The sequence below is a fragment of the Sphaeramia orbicularis genome, chromosome 4, assembly GCF_902148855.1.
Source record: "Sphaeramia orbicularis chromosome 4, fSphaOr1.1, whole genome shotgun sequence".
Classification (NCBI taxonomy): Eukaryota; Metazoa; Chordata; class Actinopteri; order Kurtiformes; family Apogonidae; genus Sphaeramia; species Sphaeramia orbicularis.
Window position 1 is genome coordinate 44,679,194 of NC_043960.1, and position 24,647 is coordinate 44,703,840.

General features: G+C 36.9%; 1 protein-coding gene across 1 annotated transcript in view; it reads left to right on the forward strand.

Annotated features, from left to right (window-relative positions):
• Window positions 1-4,337: 4,337 nt before the first annotated feature.
• The window catches only part of atf6 (activating transcription factor 6), a 43,657-nt gene continuing 23,347 nt past the window's right edge, over window positions 4,338-24,647 (forward strand). Inside the window, exons 1-7 of the mRNA XM_030132830.1 lie at window positions 4,338-4,582; window positions 5,772-5,848; window positions 6,432-6,510; window positions 8,318-8,415; window positions 10,580-10,703; window positions 11,003-11,206; window positions 12,902-13,071. Of these exons, the coding sequence (XP_029988690.1) occupies window positions 4,483-4,582; window positions 5,772-5,848; window positions 6,432-6,510; window positions 8,318-8,415; window positions 10,580-10,703; window positions 11,003-11,206; window positions 12,902-13,071 (852 nt within the window). The 5' untranslated portion in view covers window positions 4,338-4,482. The remainder of the gene's footprint in view (window positions 4,583-5,771; window positions 5,849-6,431; window positions 6,511-8,317; window positions 8,416-10,579; window positions 10,704-11,002; window positions 11,207-12,901; window positions 13,072-24,647) is intronic.

The following is a 24,647-nucleotide window of genomic DNA, read 5'->3' on the forward strand; positions in this document are numbered from 1 at the left end:
CACAGGACACAACATGTACTGTAGGGGACTTTATGTGTGACAGTCCTGGTGAGTCAATACATTTGCTCTATACAATAGCGCTTATAGATTTAAGTGTGAGTTTATTGACAGTTGCATGCATGACCATTTACGCACACACTCATAATTCAGCATATGAACAGGTTTTCTGCAACAACAAGGAATCCTTTTATCTGGCTACTTTGGTCACTGTAACATGCAATTATCAATTTAGTAATACAGCTCCGTAAAGTTAGGAGAAAGATCCAACACACTTCGCTGCACACTGAACAAAACTGTAATTCTAATGGTCAGACTAAAAGTACAAGGGGATGAAATTGTACCCATCTAAAGCACTGTGTGTGCTTCAGAAACCTGGGTGATTATTATTATCTATGCCAATCTTAACTTCAAGCATCGTATCACAGCTATTACAAGGACAACATTCCGAACTTAGGAGATGCCTGTCCTAGTCTGACTCCAAAAACATGGTGCGCACATTAATTTCCAGGATATCAAACAACTGTATGCCCTTTTTGAAGGTCATTGAAGGTAGAGTGTTAACCAGCATGAGGAAAATACAACATTAACCCACAAAGACCCAGTGCTAATTTTGTGGCAGTTCTTAAATGATTTTTTCTCGCTATTTAACCTTTCTTAAGTGATTTATTCTAATATTATCCTCTGTGTTTTGCATTATTCACTGTAAATTATGCGTTTTCCTGCATTTAATTTCCTCTATTTAAAGTGGTCATATTTTGCTAAATCCACTTTTTTTAGTCTTTGGTTCATTTATTTGTGAATTTGGACCTTAATAGTTCATATATTTTGAATTTGAACCCTCCAGGTGCTGCAAAGCTATCTTTATATTCATTAATTACATTCAAAAATCAAGTGGATTTCTACAACCTGCTTTAATTCCTGCTTAATTTGTTACATTTTATAACTAGCTACATCATGACATTTGCACATGTAAGGTCAAGACTTCTGACAAACATTTCTCCATAATTGTTTATCAGCAGCAGCGGTTGTAGTCCATACTGAAAATATGTCTAAACTTCGAGCCGATTACCTAAAATGTTCAGTTGTTGGTTGTATTAACAAACACAAGTGGCTGAATGGGACAGAAAGCACGGTCAACAACCTGGAGGGGGAGGGGCGTGAAGTGGCTCATTTGCATTTAAAGGGCCAGCGCTCAAAGCAACCTTTCTGGTGTCATTGCTCAGAAATAGGGTTGAAGATGGACCTGTGGAGTTGAATTAATGAAAAATTCAGACCCAAGCATAGCATTTGCAGTTTATGTAGACCACAGGGAAATGTTTTAAAATGCATAATTCCATTTAAAAAAGCAAAATATCAATCCTTTAATTTAAATGCTCACAAAAACTTTGAGTAAATTCAAAGGTTATTATATCAAAACAGAGAAAACTGAAGAAAAAGTGACTCTTTCTGCAAATATATCAATAGCTGAATGTTAAATCAAGTGTCACCATCTACTGTCATTTGTCAAAACTCCATAGATTTTACTGGTGAATCAATGTTGTAGAAGATGACAGTGTTTCCATGTTCACTACGGAGCCTCTGAATGTCCAGATGGGTCATATCTGATAACCATGGAAAGATGACAAACTGTATTTTACACCAGTCATTTAAAGGTATTGATAGAATTAGTGGATCAACAGGTATTAAATGTTTTAGATCAGTAGATGCTTTTGGTCAGGGGTGGATGTTTGGGTCTTTATGGGTTAAATTACACATGCACTGAAAACGTTTCACTGGCTGACACTTCAGTATAGAATTGATTTCACAGTGTTATTAGTAGTAGTATTAAGTATTATTGATTTCAAAATTTTATCATTAGTAGTATGAGTTATTATTGCTTGTTTGTCAGGCTCTGGCTCATATATACAGTCCTAAACGGCACACTAGCTCTAGTCCAATCAGACATCTTAAATCATCAAGCTCTCCTGAATGTACCTGGAATATGGTGGTGGAGTATTAGTACTACAGTGCTGCATGTGGAGGAGAATCTGCCTAACAACCTGGGATCTTCTGCCAAGGTATCTTCTTAAGGCAGTTTCAGATATGTCTTTTCTGTATGTGAATGCCTGCCTTTGTTATGAGTCATGTAATAGGACCATGACAGGGGTCACAGAAAAAAAGTGTAGGTCTGCCTTATGTGGGCCTCTGTGAAAGCACTGTAGGGGTGACTGAAAGGTTATTTCATTTATGCAGAGTATTCATGTGTTGTGTTTTGTTTCATTTGTTCAGTATTTTCCAGTGTTTTCCATATTTTAATTTTTAAATTTAACTGACTTGAATACAGAAAGCATCAGTAGCGCATCATCCCTGAGGAATAGCAGCAGTCTCGCAGGGCATTTAATGCATAACCTATATTTTCATCACTTCCACATATTTCCATGGCATACTGCAATGAAAGGCCAAACAAATATTTATACGGGGAGTGTGAATGTGAATGTGATTTAAACACTTACATAAAGATGATGACAAATTCAGTCTAAGCATTTTGGGTAAGATCATGAGTGACAACAGTCTCAGAATAGTTTGACCACCTCGAATAAATCAGATTAATTCACATCATCTTCTGCAGTAAATGTAAAACAAATGGTGTGTTCAATGTAACACTAATTGAGTACTAAGTACACATATGGATATATTCAGCGTAACAGTAACTCAGCCACTAATTCCAATTAATTCACAATCAATCCTCTGCAGTAATTTTAACATGACCATACAGAGAAAGTAGTGTGTTCAGTCAGTAATAAGTACACATGGATATTTAACACTTTCTCTTTTTCTTACTCTAAAATTATGATGAGACCAAGATATTCCAAATGTGGACACTGAGAAGTATAATAAACCATACATGTTGTAATAATATTAAGTAAATGTGTCCTACTGTTTTGATTTAAAATTAAGTGGTGTAAATATTGAACATAATGCAATATAGAGCTACTTTTTTTATTTATTATGTCACAAATTTACATATTTAGATGTTCTGGACTCTGCCACTAAATCTAATCAATTTGTAATCATCCTCTGCAGTAATTTTAACATGACATGACAGAGGAAGTGGTGCATTTAATATAACAATAACTCTGTAATAAGTACACATGGATACGTAACATTTCTCTTTTTCTTACTCTGAAATTAAAATGAGGCCAAGATACTACAAATGTCGTCGTGCTAAACATGTTAAAACAAGTGGTGCTCACAGATGTAGACTTATGACAAACTTAAAAAAAAAAACACTGAAATATGTAAAAAAAAACAAACAAAAAAGCCGTGAAAATTTGAATGTATTGATACCTGATTAGACCTCTGACTTTATTTTGTTACCTATTTTATTTTCATTTTAATTTTTTTTTTTATTATTATTATTTTTTATATATTATGTTCTTTACAAATACTTTTCAACATAAGTTTGATGTTAATGCTCAGTCTGGGAAAAAAAAGCATTTGCTATGTATGGCCAGATTTTGATTAATAAAGTTGAGAAAAAAACAAAACAAAAAACAAGTGGTGCCAGGCCCAACAAACCCCACCCCTCGCACATATTGTAACTTATTTTGGCATCGATCCAGCTGATGTCATCATGTCTATGCATGTGCTGATGTCAGCATATCAATTGCCAACATATATATGTGCCAAGTTTGGAGTAAATAGAAAGAAAATGGATGTTTTTATAGATATTTGAAATTTCGCCCGTTATAAATAAATGGGAAAAAAAAGAATAAAAATTCATAAAAAAACTGAAACATTGACCTACTTTTCCTAAAATGTAATGACATGTATTCTGGGTCACTGTCAATCTATAAACCAAATTTGGTATAAATTCAAGCAATAGGTTTGCTGCGACAAACGTTTGAAATTTTGCCAATTATAAGTACATGAGGGAAAAAAAAAAAAGATTTTAAAAATTCATAAAAAAAAAAATCTGAACCTTGACAATCTGCTCCCAAAATGTAATCAGGTGTATTCTGGTCACTGGCAATCTATAAACCAAATTTGGTATGAATTCAACCAACAGCTTTGCTGCTAAAGTGTTAACAAACAAACAAACCAAAGCAAAAACAATACCCCTTGGCTGGGTAATAATATTGAGTAAATGTTAACTACAGGTTAATTTCACCTTCAGTGGCGTCAGAGCTACTTTTTTCATATATTATGTCATAAATTTACACATTTTGTCAACATGCTATGGACTGTCATACAATACTATCCTGCCGCCTCGTGGCTTGATCACTTATTACCATCTGTTGAACGGCCTGTTTCTGCTCAGTTTGACTCTCGGCGGCTCCCGTAGATTTACGGTCAAGTCAGACGTGTATCTCTGCGTCTACCAGGAAGTTTAAGAACAAAACACCAGAACAGCCGAGGAACGACAATGAGTGACAGCCCCACAAACAATCGCCGACCACTTCTTATTACATGTGGTTAAGTTACTAATGAATTTAACAGAGGATGTCGTCCAGTTCAACGTTAGATTTGGAATATCAGCAGCAGAGTCCTGTGATGGACAGTCAAACCGGCACCATCTCTATCGACCATGGGGGAGAGTGGGGTAAGAGCAGCTTATATTTTCCACGGAGACCCACCGGGAAGGTACCAAGTGGACTCATAGATGTAGAATTAATGAGTAAAAGTGAAAACTTAAGGATAAAGTGTCGTTTTAAGCGGTTTGGAAACGTTTAGGTACATCTATAGATGAGTCCGTACAACTTGTCCGCTTTAGCCTCTTAGCGTCTGTTAGCAGTGGAGGATGTGATGATGTAATCCACAGAGTGTGGATGGAAGGAAAACATGTCTATCTGAGGATGGCATAATATTAAATAGTATTGTATTATATGTGTAAAAAATAAAGGAAATGTCACTGAAGGGAAATTATTATAATACTAGGCTATATTAAAACTAAACTACTGTACCAGTATGCTATATTTTTAAGTTATTGGAAACGTCATATCCCCGAAAATATCCGAGTGACTTAAAACAACTGAATAGTTTAATACTTTAAAATGTTTTCTTACGTAAATTGAACTTGAATATTTTTTCAATTTCTAAAGTTTCTAAGAATAAAGACATTAATAATAATAATAATAATAATAATAATAATAATAATCTTTTTTTTGGTTTATTTTATGAATAAGACGAAAAGGGAAACATTCTAATCAATTATAAAATGATACATAATTGTGACGTTTACTATTATTATTATTATTATTATTATTATTATTATTATTATTGATAGTAATATTAATGTCTATTGATATTATTAACATTAATCATAATAGCTTTTTATGATGTGTATGATATGTGTAGATGTGGCTATTGGTTTTTTTTTGTGTGTGTGCGTTTTTATTGTTAGGATGAGGACAAATGAAGTGCATGGGAAATATAAAACAAAATCAAGATGCATATATATTGTTTGCAGCATAAGTAGCAACTTTATTCATTTAAATTTGCTATTATTTAGAATTTAACTTTCTCTGTGTAGGTTCTCATTTGCCCAGGTCATCATTCTTCTTGGTAGTTCTTCTCGGTTCAGCTGGACTGGACCAAGAAGAACTACAAAGAAGTATTTAACTTTGTTCAAACCTAAAAATGTTACACCATACAAACGTGCATGCATACATATTCTGTTTAGAAATGCAAAAAAAAAAAAAAAAAAAAAGTGTTTGATTTTTGTGTGTTTTGAATAAGGTGCACTGAGTTTTGACCTATCTAATTCTTTGCACTGTCTTGTTGTTGCCCAGACATTAGCTTGTTCGATGAGTTGGACAACCTGGGAGATGCAGATGAGCTGCTTGAAGCACTGGAGCATGCAGGATATGTGAGTAACTCACTGCCCTAATATGCAAATAGTCTGAAACTGAAAGAGGCTGTCAGCAGCTGACGATCCTGAATTGTGTTTGTTAACATTGAAACTGAAGTACTGTATATATGATTGGCATTTTATTTGTGTTTGGCACAGAAAATGTCTACTCTTCGTGAATTTACAAAATGTCATAAAACCCAGTTGTAGCAGTCACATGTAAATACAGTTAATCACAGTCATATTTCACATAGTGGTCTTAACAAAATATTTTGTCTCCTGTCACAACTCTGCAAATGAAATTCACCACCAAAAATCCATTCCTAAAACGCAACTCAGAATTTTCATAATCATGGAACCTAAAACCATAGAGTTTAATCGAGGTCATTTTGCTGAAGTGTACATTCCTTTTGATGCTAAACCAAAAATTGAAGCCCACTTTACTCCTAAGTGTGTTTGTCTTCCCAAGTTTTATGATATAATTCAGCAGTTTTCAAGACAGGAAGGCACCACATTTACTAAAAATCATCACTTTAATTATTATACTGTTGATTGTCCATTTGCAAAGCTTCAGTGTTATCATATATGTTTGCTTTCTCAGGCCAGTGAAGGTCCAGACCTGGACTTTGATATTGACATACCCCCATGGAACCAGGTGGATGGAAGCAGCACCTGTACAGGTAGAGCAACACAAATGTTCATGTCCTTGTTAAGCCTGTTTATCACATTTCAGCTTGAAACAACAAAGCTGGGCGTCCTATAGCTGGGTATAGAGTGACTTTCATTATCACTCACTGCAACGCCCTTGAATGTGCAAACCATGGATCATGTTTTTGTCACATTGAATATTTGATCTAGTTAGGTTTGGTTTCATACTGCAACTTTGAAATTGTACTAAAGAACATTGTGTGATGTTCCCATGTGCTGTCGTCAGCTGTGTCTATACTATGTTTCATTTCCACTGCACTTTGGATGGTTTATAGAGGGGCGTATGCCTGACATCAGCATGTTGTGAATTCTTTGAGTAGCCTTTTTTTGAATGGTCCAGTGTGTAAGATTTATAGGGCTCGAGTTACATGATATCTTTTACTATGTTTTCAGTTGTTTTTTGTGGCTGCTGTAGGGAAGGGAGATGGGTAAATCTGCAACTTCACATCTAGATATGTAATGTTTCAGTTTGAATAAAAATGCCACAACTTTTATTTTAGCAGATTTACACACCAATGAAACCATAATTATACATGTAATATTAATTATATTCTAGATGCTTGTTCATCTCCTTAAATTACATTGGTCCTAAAGCTGCAGGATCTGAAATCGGGGGAAGGAAAGCGAGAAATTGACCTTCCTTCTGCAGCTCTCTCCTTCGATTCAAATCAAAAGACAAAATCTAAATACAGACTAGAGCCCGACCGATTAATCGGGCTGATGATGGCGTATCACCGATTAATCAACATCGGCCAATATGTAACCGATGAATTGACTTTTTTGCTGCGCAGAGATTCTGTCGCTCGCTACTTCTGTGTATCTGTGCTGTCTGGAGAGTTAGAGGAATAGTAAAGTGTGTCAGTTTCACACACACATGCACACACACACATGTTCACGGGCCTCTACCCCCCCCCCCCCCCTTCCCCCCCGACATGGATGTTAGTGGAGAGTTAGAGAAATAATAAAGCGTGTCAATTTCACTTTCACTTCCTTCATGCCCCCCCCAACGCTCCAATCACAGAGCACAATCCCCACCCCCACTCTAAAAATCATGGGCCACTACTCCCCCCTCCCCCCAACTCCAAAAATCACGGACCAATGTCTGCCCCCCATCAAACTATTCACCCCCCACCCCTGTCCGTGCGCTTCCTGTGTACCTCACAGTTTCATTCTGCAGGTGCGCCTGGGTATTAATACTGTAGATTAATTGTCTCTTACATTTTAAAGAATGATTTACCAAACAATTTTTATGTCACTGCTTATAAAATATAGACTCACATCTTTTCCCAAAAGTCTGCTCTCCCCATCATAAAAACTACCACATCTACTGCCTGTGGTTCCCCATGGGTCACATAGTCTAATATAAGACTATTATACAGCGTTTTAAAGTTGTGTCAATTATCTTTGTCAGATAAACAAAGATGCAACTTTTAATTCACATATCCACCATTATTACCTCCGCCAAGAAACGGCAGAAGTGGAACTGTAACCTGTAGTTAGTGTTTTCAAGCATGGTCTTAACTGATTAGTCAAAAAACTACATCATGGAGCCTGAAAACACAGGCAAAGAGTAGATGCAGAAGTCTAATGTCCTCTCAAACCACTTGAATTAGAATATGCTCAAATTTAATAATGGGTTTTTCATTCCGTGTCATTATAAAACTACCAAGCGCTGCAGCTTTAAGGTCATGTTTGGGAATTACTGGAGTGATAAACCAGAGACTATGCACATATATGTATGTATGTAAGTCTTCTGCATCTTTGTCCTTGTGCATCCAGATGGTGAAGTGAGTGTGGACTCTCTCTCTCCTGCCCACACTCTGAGCTCTGTCTCCTCTCCTGTGTCCATGGAAGCCATGTCCCCGTACTCCTTACCGGTGAGTCACAGCTTTCAACACAGCATCCTTCTCAGTTTTCAGCATTTGATCTGCATTTCCCATGCAGATACAACCTTGTCATTAGTTGTGAGTATTTACATATGTAGTGGAACAATTAAGAGCCTCTTCCAGATGGTGTCCTAACATCGACAGCTGCTCTTTGCCTTTGGATGGAAACACACACAGATACACTCGAGACACTCGATAACAAAAGCCTTAAACACCTTGTCAAACTAATAATTCGCTGTCCATCTGAGATGTGTCCCGCCTTCCTCGTTAAAAAAAGGTGCTGACAACTTCAGCCACATTAGCATAATTTAGCAGGCAGATGTTTTCACAGTGTGTCAAAACAAGGACAAGGGTTACATCTTTGTCTGGCCCCAATACAGGGTGCACACATTTGTCTGCTTACTAAATCACCCTGACTGAATCCAAGGACACATTTTCATACTTGAGTCTTTGAATACTGACAAGGACATTTGATTCGTATTTGAAATGAAATGTGTTCAACTACCTCAGCTAGTGCATTACTGTATATTTGTTCAAGCACAGTTGTAATTGACGTGGTTACAGTGAAAATTCATTTGACATAGACTTTACTCTAGTCAAAGCAAATGACATAACCTCCTGCTGTTTTAACTGGCTGTAACTGTACCGATTTAATGTAGACCTGTTTTTTTTCCTGCCTGGAGGATTATGAGGTGGCCATTTCCATCAAATTTTGTTGCACCTCCAGCTGTTGGCAAAAGTCAGATTGGTATTTTCTTTATGGCAAATGGTATTTTCAGAGCCATCTGATGCATTGGCTTCAGTGTATTTCTGTCATTTGTAACTGCATTATGGTGATGGGGTAAAGCTTAAATGTTTTGCCAAACAGAAATAATTTACTGGTCTAGATAACAGGCCTTTAAGAGGTCTAGTGCACTGAAGGGTTTACTACAGGGATGTCTTCTTTCTTTAAAACCTCCAAAAGGATGATTAGTAAACAATGAAATGTTTGTTAAGTAACAGTTAGCAACATGAGTTTTCTTTAGAGGTCCTAGAATACAAAGCTCATAAAAAGCTTGGGGGTCTGATCGAGTGGTAACATGTGGACACATTTCGTGTTCAACTGTCTCTGTTATGTAAGCAGAGTAACTTATATGCAAGCATTATACATATTTGAGTAGGTATTTATAAGCATTTTAACATTATGTATAACAAAATTTGGTGAGATAAAATTTTTAGATGAAAAATATGAAATTACTGCCCGTAATTACACATGGACTTGAAATGGACATACATTTTTTCAGCTTTCGCAAACATTCAAAACATGCAGTTCTCAGCAGAAATTGATATCAAGTAGGACAAAACCTTTTAGATATTATGTTCAACTATGCTGACGATAAATTTTGGAGTAAAATATTGAAAACTCTGTTTTATTGACATGAGAATGTGGTAACACGTGGACAGGCTGCCATAGTAACACGTGGATGACTCTTTACCATTGTATGCATCACCCAAAATGTTGACTTGTTTTTTAAAACAACATGCCAGATATAATCAAAATGCTTTTTTTAATGTATTTAATACTGACACAGTGTTATTTACAACTTATGGCGGTCCATATTGATCTAGGTAAATTACAAATAAAGAGTACTTTCTCGATAATAGTTGACAGATAGTCTTTTTAAATGTGACAGATTGAATACATTTTCATATTTTTTGGATGTAATTTTTAGCGTCAAATTCAAGTTATGTTTTTATGACTGAGGCATGGCTATGGTGTAAACAGTACAATCAATAAGTTCAGTTCTAACATTTTTTCTACGAGTGGTATTTTAATAAGAATAACAGTTCCATTAAATGGAGATCTTTAGCTAAAAAATGAGCCTACTTGATAAATCATGTGTGCAAATTTACTTTTTCATGTTGATGTTCACTTTCAATTGATCGGACCCTTGAGCCAGTTGAGGACATGATCCACATGATCATCCTGGTACTATTACCAACTCATTCTGAGTCAGGAACCCCCCTGGTAGTTAATGTATGTTAGATAAAAATGTGCAGGATAGGACTTACTTGCTAATTACCAGTACAGGGCCAAAAACCTGTCATTACTGCTGGGTTTGGAATATCCATCAGATACACAACCTGACTCTTCATCATCTTCGTCTGTATCCAGGATGAGGCCCTGTCTCCACAGTCACAGGTCTCTCTTGTGTCGGTTTCGTCTGTGTCCAGTGGTTTTTCTGAAACCACTACCCCAACTAAGAAAACCCAGAAGAGGACCAACCAGGCTGGACGAGGTGAGGCAGCTTCTACCATCACATGTCTGCTCATCCAGCTGTTATCTGTGTTTCTTATTTATTCAGAACCCTAAGGAAAACTCTTCTGTTTTTCTGTAATTTTGGGATTCAAGAAAGAAAACAAAACATGAGTCATCTCATTAGAAAACGAGGGCAGCAGCTTAATGAAAAACCCTCATAAGTGAACATATTTTAACATGCATAAATACGCTAGCTGGTAAAGTTAGTTCTAAAGTTTATCGTTAATCCTACTTTCTCATCCTATTTCTTCCATCTCTGTCCCCTAACACATACATCAGTCAAAACGTCTCAGCCAGTCAAAAGGCCGATCCAGTTTGGACCCAAGGTTTCCATTCAGCCCAAACCAGTGATTACTGCTGTGCCCTTGGCCCACACAGCAGCTCCCCTGCAGGCCAAGACCATCATCATCCAGCCTCTGCAGACTACTGTGCTGCCTGTGGTTAAACCAGCTCCAGTCAGCATCCAACCAGCGCCCCCTGGAGGTCAGAGTTCACACTGTAACACTTTTAGACACGTTGCCTTACATCTTACACTGTATTGCATCAGACTAGACATATCAGACACATTCAGTTCAAGGGTTTTTATTCAGAGTAGTTTTTGTATTTAAGTTAAATTGCGAACATGATATTAAATGAGTAATGATTAATTAGTGTAGATGGATGAATTATGTTACTGTTTTTGTTAGGATTATAGTTTCTTCTTGGGATAAGACCAGCAGAGGGTGCTTTAACCTCACTTTTTGCTTATGAGTTCTCTTCATTGCCCTTCTGTTTCAGACTAATCCACTTCATGGTCAAGAAACATAAATGAGCTTTTTTCAACAAATTATGCCAGAATCAAAACTGCCCTTGAAAAACATCACATTTTGGGGCTCATCAGCCATAAATGTATATCAAAGAAGGAATAGTAATCAAGAAGGTTTATTTTATAACACAAATGTTTATAGAAGATTATTCAGGGGATGTGGTTTGTGTGTGTTTCCTGTATTTAAGTCATTATTTCAGTTGTTTTGAAGGTAAACTCATCTGGTTTACCAATCTGGTCCTCTTCTGCATGACATAAGTGACACCCAGGCCAATGTAAATACTTATGTCATTGCCTGGGACCCGAGTGGGTGGAGGAGCTGACCTCTCTCAACTTGAATTTGAACCTGGCTCTGTTGTCTTCCTGGTAATAGCCAAGATGGCAGATGGTCATGACCAAGTCGTCCAACTTTAGTGACCCCAGATGGAAATGGAGACAGGCCTGCTCAGTGTTACAAGTCCCTGGGTTCAGGATGCTCCTCTGAATATTCCCATCTGAGGAGTGCACACAACACGTCAGGCATTCAGGCATATGATGGAAGGATGAAATCCAGATATGTTCTGATTCGTGCTCATTTTTTACGAGGTCAGCCGTTTGTCTGAGGAGAACAAACAAGCTGACAGGTGTTCTTGATGCTTTTAATTTCTTTTGACTTTCACCCCTATTAATTCTTTTTACAGATGGTAAGCTTGGGTACAGGACAGAGCGTTGGCATTCATTAGCAGAACACGCTAACACTTCTACACGATTAGCACTGACAGGTTGTTTAGAATTGGAGGTGAAGGTTGCTTTGAAGAATGGCTCCTGGCACTGTTTATCTGGAAAGGGTGGGCTAATCTCTGGGAGATTCCTACATGAAGAGGCCATTTATAGACTATAGTACATGTGTGTCTGTTTTTTAAGCTTGTCCTAGTTTCTTTCTTTTAGGTTGTATTATAGTAAATGTGGGCACATGTGAGTGTTTAAGGACATAAAACTAACACCCCTCTTACTTTGGAATGTGGAAGTTTAAGACCACAGGTCAAGATGGTAAACATCTTTTGCACCTGTACTTAAAATGCAAAGATTCCTGTTAAAGCCAAGGGGTTAACGGAGGTCATCAGAGGTGAGGTGGGGTCAAGGTGCTGGACTTGGCCATCTGCAGAAGGAGGCTCTTACAGCAGCAGGCTGATGAGTTTTATGCTTGTATAAAACAATAATAGCTTAAAGGCTTTTTTTATATAAATGGCAAGACAAATGATAGATAAGAACATGTGCACAAATGCATAATAACAGTCAACTTAAATCACTGTTAATCACACAGCCACAAAATATAATTATAGTCCAACTAAGGCCTGTAATATGAGTGTTTATGCGTTGTGTGTCTCTCTCAGGTCATCCCATATTGCTGTCTCAGCCGAGCCAGGTGCTGCAGATCCAGACATCTCAGGCCCTCACCAGCAATGTGGTTGCCATGCCAACACTAAGCCAGGACAGGCCCGTCCCGGTTGCAGCTCCACCAGTAGTCTCAGTTGCACTTCGTACCCCTTCGTCAGATGATGATGTGAGTCCCGTCCACACTCTTAGAACGTAGTTTTTTTTTTGTGTGAGTCACTTCACCGTCAGTGGGGATAGTTGCCCACCCATATTACTGAGGAGGGACTTCTGCATTATGAAAACCATCAATTGAGAGAAATAAATGGAAATTAGTGATTCTTCTGGAGACATGACTTGAAAAATTCCAAATGCACTGTGTTTGGGTTTTGTAGTACATCCATTGAGAATATTTGTTTCATTCAGTGCCTGTCAGTGGTGCTATATATTATATTCAAATTATTTTAGTTTTTTTTTACAACATAAGCTTTTTTGTTATTGTTTATTAATATCACACACAATGCAATGCTTATTTTTAGTATTAGAATGTTACTTTTGAATAATGACCTTCCCTAATTTCATATTCACAGGAAAAATGGATTTAAAAGTGATCACTTATAACAGCAAAATCAAGATTAAATATTTTGGTCATACTGCTCACCTTTGGGTCTTAAAATCTTTACAGGCCACATTCTTTAATCTGATTGAAATTATGTTGAGGGGTTTCAGCTTTAGCAACCATTAAGATGTATGTCTATGTACTCAAAGCATAAATCTGAACGGAACCTTTTTGATTTGCACAAAGTAATTTCACCCATTTACTGGATATATAACGGAAAAGAAGTTGTTGTCCTTATTTTTATTATTGTGATAATCAAAATGAACCCACACTGTGTGATGGGAAAAATATTAACTTTTTTCCCTTTATTACAACCCTCTTGAGGTGTTCAGCAATTCTTAAACATGTTAATGACCCCAGAAAGAGTCACCTCAGCCTCAGAACAGTTGTGTTTTTCTATCCCTTTGTTTCTCTCCCCCCTGATATTTGTCATGTCATCTTACCCATATGTGGGTCACAGAAAGAGAGAGAAAAACTATCGGATCAAGTCTTTATATGGGTGATATTTTCTAATTGATCACATTATTAAAACTTCAAACCACGGCTCCTCTTCTGATTAGACCAGTCTGTTCTGATTGAGGTGGTCTCATGATGCACTTTTAATCTGAACAGGTGGATTATCAGTGGAAAATCAAGGTCCATGTAAACACAGTCACTGATCCATGATTGTGTTGACCCAGAAATGCTTTCTGTTTTTCTCTTCATCTGTTCATGTTATGAGAATGGGTAATTATTCACTATGAAATCAAAGAGATACATACAGTTAATTAGGACAGTGTTCCCAAGCTCTGTAGGCCTCACGTGGACATTTGACTGCCCAAACAAACTATCAACTATAAATGTTTGACATGCTTTTCAAACATTTTGTGCTGTGTGTTTTATATACTGAGCTCTGAATAATGCCTCAGCGATAGGTCTGCTCTCAGTACAACAGTCCCTAAGCTGTAGGATTTCTGGCTCAGAGTGTTTTGAAGTCCATACTCTTTAATTTTCCACCTAACTTAGAATGTGTCCATGCAGTTTATTAGATGAAGCCACTTTATAAGAATAAATACAGTAATACCTTCACGAGTTGTGTTTGTTTGTGTGGACATGTGCCAGCCTGCTTTTGTGTGATTCCTTGCAGCTGCGTGGTTATGAGTGTAGACATGGGCGTGTACGCACTTGTCCACTCTGTTACTAGGAGTTTGTGGTTACCATGTTCACAGTCGGACTGGATCCTGTCCAACATAAATTCTCTCATTTTACCCAATATTGTTGTTATTCAATGTAATTCTACAAGCTATTAACTTCAATTTTGGAGGGAAATAAGAAAATAAAGTGTTGAAGTGAAAAAAAAAAGTTAATAACTGTGTTTATGATGGAGGGTGTATTTTTCCACAGTGAAGGGGAAAAAAGCTACCCTTCAGTCTGTAAAGAATCATGTGACTCCTTTCTTTTAACGTGAATAAATAACAGGAATGTTTTAGTCTGATATTGTAATTCATCATTTCTACTAGTCTGTGATAAACCAGTCAGGATAATTATTGTGATATAATTTTATTGCATTTTGTGAATAATGCATTATCTTCAGGGGTTTATTCAGTTTACACTGTTTCAATGTTTTGTTCTTGTAGTTAATTTACTGTTTTCTAAATTCAAGTTTACAAATTCTAATGAAGATTTTATTATTTTGTCATTATAATTGTTTTAAAGGCTATGCTTCTAGTTTTCTCAATTGCTCCAAATTGTGTTTGTCATATTCTGACTGTAAAGAAGACCACAAAACCACAAATAAGGATCCACAATCATCCTGGAAACTGGAACAAAATCATTTGAGTTTTATTCTGATGATGAATGCTTTCATCTCACAGCAAGAATGCCCCGGCTGGAGCTCTGTAGTTTGTATATTCTCCCTGTTTCTGTGCGAATACTACTGCTTTCTCACGCTGTCCAAAGATAAGTACCTCAAGAGGTTAATTCATTGAGGGAATCCTTGTCTGTATATGTGAAACTGCCCTAATATTAATTCATTAATCCAAAGATAAAACCTATGATGCAATGTTTTATACATGCAAATAGATGCAAACTCACATATAGAACAGATGGATTTAGAATAAAATCTATAGCAACTGTAAAGCAATAGAGAGTTTTTGTATGTGCATTCTTAGCAGCTCAAGGTAATCCAACATTTAATGTGGGAAATGTAGCATTAAATCCATCTTTTGTTACACTGTTGATTTATCTTAACTCAACCTAATGTGTCCCATGAATCCCTACAGCAGAGTCTAAAGTGTTCATAGATACGGACAGATGCTCATGGTTGGCCGCTTTGTTTGCACCTGTGGGACTTTATTTGAAAGACAGTCGAGTTATGTAATTGCAGTTCAGACAGTGTGAATAGTGTCACAGGAGGACATTATTCTGTGTGGATGGGAGAGGGTGGGTCGATCAGTGTGTTGCGTTTAGGGTGAAGTCAGGACAGCTGCAGTGAACACACAAACATGTAAAATGAACCCACGGTCTCCTGACCTTTGCTTTTCCCCATTTTCACACAATAATTCATCTTGGTCCTGCATAATGACGGCTCGGGACAGCACATGCACACAACGATTTTCGTAAATCTCATAAGGTACCATTAAGTGAAGCTGGGGCATCCATTTAAAAGTCAGGAAAGAAAGCTCAATTATACATTACATATGTTTATGATACAAGCTTGTGGTCTCCCAGTAATACCCGCCAACTTTTGTGAATGCGTGTCCTCTTTTGGGTGGGAAAGTCTGTGATATGTCTTTGAAGACTGAGGGCTAGTTTGTTGGCCTGTCAATGTGTTTTTCTGTTTCAGATTTTGATAAACTGTGAGTGTTCCTCCACTGCACAGTCAGGGAGATGCCGTGACTCTTAACAAATTCTGTGTTGTTTTAGGCTTCACTCCTCAGTTCCTAATAGCTTGCTCATGTTTGACCTGCAATGGGTTGAGAAAAATGCTCTCACAGAGTCTTCTCTTGGATTTGATTTCTTCTAATCTCTGTTTGTGTGCAGGATTTCTTCATTCAAAATGTTTCTCATTTAGCATAGAGTAACATGCAAGTCGCAGTCAAAGTCTATCATTGGACAAGCTGGTAGCAGTAATAGTGTGTCACGTACAATCACAGACAGTAGATCTAAGTCTATTTTTATCTCACCGGCTGACCGGCCATGAGCTATTGTAAAGGCACTGTGTCTGCCGTCGTCTTCACCTTTGCCGTTGTCTTTGTTAGCAATTTCTTTAAACATCTCCAACAAAACTACTGGTTGGATTCATTTCAAATTTTATATGTATTTCTCTTGGGACAATGTCTACAAAGTTTGTTCACAGATTTGAGAAATTTTGATTTCTGAATTTAATTAATTTTTGAAAAATAAAAAATGTGCCTTTACTTATAATTGTCCATATTTTCATGGCTTACAACATGGAAATTGTTAGAGATATCAATATAGTTACTAATGAGCATTGATAGGAAGTCATATATGGACTTTCATTTGGGTCCATGACCTTTGACCTACAGTGACCTTCAAGGATCAAGCTCAAGGTCATGAATGTCTAGATTTCAACAATCTTCTTCTCTGAAAGTACTGGTCGGAGTCATCCAAATTTTTTATTTAACTTTCTTGGGACAATGTCTTCAATGTATGTATACCGTTTTGACAAATTTAGATTTTTGAATTTCTGATGAATTTTTGAAATATTAAAAAAATTGCCTTTACTTATAATGGGCCATATTTTGATAGCTTATGACATGGCAATGATACAGATATCAATATAGTTACTACTGAGCATTGATAGGAAGTCATATATGGGCTTTCATTTCATTTGTTGAGTTATACTCCACTTCTATTGGGCGATTGATCTCTTGCATCAACACCACAGGACTCTAACATAGCAGAACCTGACAACCTCACAAATTCAAGTTGTTATGGATTCTGATATTGATACAGGGACGTTGGTCCTATTTTTTAATCCCACAATAATCACTGTGCCATTGTGATGCATTACCCGTGGGGGCGAAAAACATGAGTCAGAACCGGAATGTCAGATGGTTCAGCTTTACCAGTCTACACAATTTATCTTGACATTAATGATGTTTTTCATCAAGATTTTTAAAATGATTAACCTCAACCAGATTTCCACAAGTGGTTGTTGTGTTATGAATGGCAACAGTTGACCTCTGGCTGTAAAAATACTCAACCCCTAAAAGGCCTGAGAGGAACTTGTCCAATTATCACAGGCATAATTGAGTTCTGGAGAAGCACTTTGAGTGCCAGAGCTTGAGAACCGTGTCAAGGAATTCAAAACCCCGGAGGCCAAAACAAATATGCCTCTTGGGCTTTTGTAAAGCTAACCAAGTCAATAAAGTTTACAATGGGCGATTAAAGGGGAGGCATAGGGGCAAATTAATTGTGAGGTGGGAAAAATGTAAGACTCAGAGTATAGAGCTTGTGGAGCAGCATTAGTGTAAGTGGTCAGTTTTGACAGTGAACAGGCTGGATGTGTATTTGCAGCATCTGCAAGGTGAAATGTAGACAGATAACCTGTATGAAAATGGCAGGTGTTTATTGTACCAGCTATTGTTTCAATAGAATTTAAAAATCATTTTGCTGACCAAGAAAATTTTTGGTTGTAAAATGCTGAGTTTGGACCCACTGCAGCTGTGTTCACTTTACAGCCCCACTGTACTTTGGCTACAACACAGTGGTAAATCGGTGGCTTTGGCGTGTGTAAAATGCCTCTTAAAGATGGCATGCTTGTACCAGGTGTTGAACATTGTACAGTATGTCTCTGTGCATGCATGTTGTTTACACTACTGTATTCTGGTTGTAAGTTTGGCTCTATAAGCCCTGGTGTTAAATGGCTGCTAACGATTACATGCTTCAGACAGGTGTTGTGCAAGACGAAGCATTTGCGACAGCTGTAAACAGCCATCAGAGATTGGGTCACTGTAATGTAACGGGGTCCCACACAGGCGGGGATTTAACTGTGTGTGTTCTAGACTGAAAACCAGTCACAAAATTGCAGGTCTCAACAAATCTTCCCATTAGTAGGATTGGAGGATTTACAAAGGAGAACCCCAGAAATCATGGTGTCATTGTGGATGGAGAGGGGTCCTAAAGTGATGCTTTTAGCTGTCAGTTTTACTTCAGCGAAGTCGTGTCTAATGGAAAGAAAATTGCGGAGAGATTTTTGCTGCAGGAGCTCCTTGCATTTGAACAAGTCCTACATCATAGAGAAGAGAAACAAAATATTTTGATGTGTTTAGAGGCTCTTTTGGGTGATGCTGAAGCTGTGATTAATTTTAATTTGGCCAAGTTGTTTCTGAGGAAATGAAAACTCCCTTTAGGTTATTACCAGGGAGCTGCAGGAGCTGAACATTTACATTTCCTAAACATAACATCAGATTCTTGACATTCTCTTTTCTCCCCAGTGCTCTCACAAGGAGACATCTGTCACTGAGGAAAAGACGCAGTTTGTATAAAATCCACCATCCCGATGTTTATACAGGGCTTCATAATTAAATATCCTCAGTAATATGAACAATTCACCATATGATGTGATGAAAATCTGTTGAACATGCCTTGGACTGCTTTTATTACCACATCTGGTGTCACAACATCTGCTCAGTTTTTGTGTGAATTGATGCTGAGAAACCACTGTTAATTCACCATCACAATGTACAGTGTTAGATATTTATCAAGTTGGTTGTGAAAGATATAGAGCATTCAAGTAGCCTATTTTGTATGTTGAATGATAGATGGATTCAGTAGATAATGTATATCTACCATGACCTTACACTTTTTTTGCAGTTTTCACTTAAACTCAGCAGTTAATACTGAATACTGAATTTGATACATATTGTCTTTGATACGTAGTGTTTTGTACTACTGTACATTTGAAAATCCTCCTTGGGGAGTCAATAAAGTATATCTTATCTTATCTTATCTTATCTTATCTTATCTTATCTTATCTTATCTTATCTTATCTTATCTTATCTTATCTTATCTTAAAATTGGAAATTGAACACAAAAAACCTCTTGAATTAATGGGTCACCACAGGTTACTGGTCATTTTACCTGAAGAACACATGCCACAGGTGAAAGTGTTTACAGCCTCCTGTAAATTCAGGGTGTTTTTACCCTGACTTGTTAAAAGTGGAGCCCCTCTCTTACAGTTAATTGTTCACCACTCACTTCTTCCCGGAGTAACCCTTTAGATTCCAGTGCACGACAAGAGAGAAGCAGTTCTTTATTAACAGTGAGATGGTCAAGCATGTTGGGATTTGTTGGCCTCTGAGCTCTTGACATTCTCCTTTCAGCTGTCATTGTGGACTGAAAAGCTACTAAGCAGACCCTCTCCTTATCGGTAGCACACACGGCCTATTCATACAATTACACACACTGACACAATTACAACAGATGTCCACAGCTGACCACTGTGCAGCAGGGCACGCCAGCTCAGTCGTTACTCATTGACTTTTCACACCAGCACATAGTTTGGGAGTGGTAGCCCCTCACCCATTCAAGTTGGTTTCATTGTGAAATGCCACCCTTTCTCACATTTTCAAACCCCCTCCCATGCCCTACATTTTCAGCCTTTTCGCGGCAGTGATGTTGAAGTTCCCCCTGATCTCCACTCCCTGGTAACTGCTTACTTGCAGCGTTCCCAGGCTCGGACTGGTGGCACGGCTCCCAGATCTGGGCTTGGAGACAGAGGGGGTTTCTCAGGAGACAGAACACAAATACAGGGATCCAAATAACTTAATCACCAGTGGAGCTATTAGGACCGGGATCTTAAAGACTAACCCCAGGGAGGGTGTTTGTGTTTGGGGAAAGCCAGTGAAGGGGTAGCTGGGGACTGGACAGACAAAGAAGGTGTTCGGTTTAATTTGTGATGTGTCTTATTAAGACATATGTTATTTGGTTCAGCATTTACATGTATTATTTTAGTTTCCACATTTCCTTGAGGGTTGGGAATCCCACAAATCATTCTCCCTGGAAACAAGACGTAAACAGCTCTTATTTATTTATGTATCCATTAATTTGTTTTATTTTTACACAAAGTCTTGCATAAACAAATCTGGAGAATCTAAACGCAAAAAAAAAGCTAAATATCAGTTTATTTATAGGTTAAGTCAAGTATGTTAGCCTCTAATTGCAGCAATTAAGACAAACTATGGCTAAACATGTGTTGTTAACATCCAGGTCTATAACATATATAATGCCCGAGTGTTTATGTGTGTCTGGTTTGAACCCATTTCTCAAAGAGTGACACACTCCTTAAACACATCCTGCTTCACGTATAGAACAGAGGCTTTGCTAGTGACCTCCTGACCTCCCTGGGGATGCCGGTGTAAATATTTTTTGGCGTAAGCTTTACCGTATGCATGTAAAGACTCTTTTGGGTGAAGTTAGAGCCGTGATTTGTTGCGGAGGTGTCATTAAAGTGTCACAACACATCTTGAACATGTCTATTTACTCTTTGACGCTGTATTACGGTGGTAAAGTGGGGCATTGAGAGCTGGCAATAAAAGTCCTACCTCTCCTTTTTTTTTAGAGGTTCCTCTTATTTTCACCATTTACGTTCAGAGTTTTCATAATGTTCAACCATGTGTCTCTCATTCCAGAATCCCCTTCTCAAACACTTTTCTTCATAAATTTCTGGTTGTAAGGAGTATAAACAGGTGGCTTTATATACAGATGTGTTACACATTTATACATATGTGAATTTATGATGTTTCTGTTCTTGACTATTATGCAGATATTAATAGCTCTTCATTGTCAAGTCTCATTTTCAAGTTTGGCAGATAGAGGTGGTCTGTCTTATAATATGCTACTTGAGCTATGGAATGAGGAGCTGATACATAGAAGAGGTACAAAGTATATACACAAGGGTTGGAAAATGATGAATTCCTGTGTTTTATTGCCATCAGGAGGCCTGACTACAAAACAAGAATCACAAATGTCATGATATAATTTTATATTGTGATAAATATTGCAATAAATGTTTTTGTTTCATCTTTCAGGTTAATGTTGTCATCTACAGTTACAAAATTATTCAAAATGTCAATATGATTGTCACATTCTGGCCACAAATAATCACTTTATGCCAAAGGAAACCAAATCAGCCTTTAAACTGATTTACTTTGTCAAAAAACAAAGGAAAAAAAAAAACAACTGATGTTAGTTTTAGGTTTTGCTCCTGAATGTAGACCACTGGTTGGGATCATGTGGCTAACACTGTTTCAAACTTCCATAGTTTGTCAGAGGCATTACGGAATATTTATTTCTGCAAATGGTGGTGTTTGCTGTGTGCATTTATGGATTCAAGGGTGTTCTTTGCACTACATCAGTGAATTAGTTGCAGTTTTTTTCAGTACATGTAATAATTTGCCACATCTTCCATTGCACTTAATTACCTTTCATCAGTCAATTTATTACAAAATTATTACAGTTATTAAAATCAACAATACATTAACAAAATACATTTTGTAATGGGACACCCCAGAAGCAGTTCTCGTCTTATAAATGGGGGCCCTTAAACATGTAATAAGATACATACTTTACATTATAAGCTTTAAGACATCAAATGTTCTAGATCACTACAAAAACATATTTAAAAATATGTGCCTATCTTCCTAACGATGATTCATTTCCTTTTCCTAAGTCCTATTGTAATCAGCATATTCCAATATTCTCAGATAATTTAATAGTAAGACATGGTGCTTTATCCACATAAATAAAGAGCTTACATGATTTGTATATCAGCCATGCGGGGTTTTGGGTCTGGTGTATTTTTGAAGAAGTTCTGTTTGTTGATGTTTTTGTTTTTGTTTTGTTTTTTTTGTTCTTTTTTGGTTCATCAGGCCGTGTGGGGTTACACTAAGCATAAAGCAGCAACAATTTTTGCTTAAAACGCTTTGTGAATATATTAAAAGAAGGAGATTTTTTTTTTTTTTTAAAATACAGTTTTCAATCTCATTCCAGATGTCCGGGCCCCTATATTCTACACTAAAGCTGGTAAACTTCAGTTTATGCATTTTCCCCCTTAATAATGATTTTCTTTTAGTGTTATGTTCATGAGAAGGAGATGTTACTGGAATGAGGTGGCAAAGTCTGAAATTTTGTTTGTGTACTACATTATACATAATACAAACATTGTGTAAACTGTTGCACTCTGTGAGCTTCAGAAGCTTGAGCCTATTAAACAGAGGATTAGAAGGAGCATTAAAATTTGCCCATGATATAACACGTATAACTTTCTTCTGTAAAATCTGTAGTTTCCCAAGGTAGCTAGGATACGTGTTAGCTCACACCATAAGACATTACAATCATTTAGATGTGGTTCGAATAGAGACTGATACAGAGTTAGGAGAGCTTCAAGGGGAAGATGGTGTCTCATCTTGAGAAAGAGACCAACATATTTGGATAATTTATTAGTTAAATACTCAGTGTGTTTTTTTTTTTATTTAAAAATTCATCTATGTATATTCGTATAGGAATTTGGTGTTCTCTATTCTCCCAATAGCGGTACCATTTATTTCAGTCTGTATCTTTCTGATATTTTTCTGGCTTCTATTTTTATGTTTATGTTTATGCATTTGGCAGACACTTTTTTCCAAAGCGACTTACAGGGGAAAACCAATCAAATCACTCAATCAATCAAATTTTATTTATGTAGCGCCAGATCACAAAAAAGTTATCTCATGACACTTTATATATAGAGTTGGTCAAAACCAGACTCTAAGCCAATTTACAGAAACCCAACAGAATCCTCCAGGAGCAAACACTTGTGATACTTGTGACTTCTAATTGAATGAAATATGATAAAATTAGTTTTGTTTATATTTAGTGATAATTCATTACATTTTAACCGGTTGTCTATTTTCAGTAATTCATAATTTACAAGATTTTGTAGGCTGTCTGTATTTTTGTGTGACAAGAATAAATGAGTGTCACCAGCAAAAATGACATTATGGAGAATATTAGAAGAATTTAAGTCATTTACATACAAGGTAAAAGGTAGCGGTCCTAATATGGAGACCTGGGGAACGCCACATCTGATACTTTTACTTTGGGATTTACTGTTGATTATTTGCACGTATTGCTCCCTTTCAGATGGGTAGCTTCTGAACCAATTGAGCACATTTCCTCTGACACCATAATGTTGCCATTTGCCTACTAAGATTTCAGAATTAGTGGTATCGAATGCTTTTGATAAATCAAGGAAGACACCAATTCCACACTCACCTTTATCAATAGTGTCATTAATTTTTTCAATGCCCTATATATGCCACATATAAAATCATAAAATTGCTATACAGGTAGTGCTCTTCTTCCTGAAGCCATATTGAGATGGGATGAGTATCTCTAGTTTGTCTAAGTAGCCACTAAGTCTATTATACACAATTCTCTCATGTACCTTCGAAAATGTGGATAGGATAGATGTGGGTTGGTAATTTTGTAAGTTATTTTTGTCACCAGATTTAAATATTAGCACAATCTTTGCAATTTTAGCCATTTTTGGTACCACACCATGGAGTAAAGAGAGATTTATGCAATTTCATGTACAATGGATTTGACTACATATATCATCCACGCCTGCAGTGTGAGAACTTTTCATGTTCATAAGAATTTTGATAACTTCTGAGTTATCAGTAGGTGTAAGAAAGAACAAGTTTAAGTAATTACCTTTTAGGTATTGTTGATAAGTGACTCCCCCTAGTGGTTTTGTGATTTTTGATAGAGTTTCACCTATGAAATTGAAGTAGTTGTTAGAACTGTTGGCAGGGTCAACATCATTGAGATATTACTCATCATTTAGTTTGATATTGGTGTCAGGAAGGACAGTAATTTTTTGACCCCGGCTGAGCACATTATTTAGTACTTTCCAGCATTTCTTATATTCACCACGTTACGCCAACTTTTGTAATTTTCCAACTTTTAATGAGTATTAAACATTTTTTGCACTATTTTGAGTTTAATTTTTGGAAATTTCAGGGTGTCCACTTGGACTTTAAAATGCACAAATTGAAATTGTTCAGATAGAATGGATATAAACACACCTACTACAGAATGGGAATGGCACAGCTGCAAGAATACCAGTGTGGAAAATGGTATTACATACACATACAGCA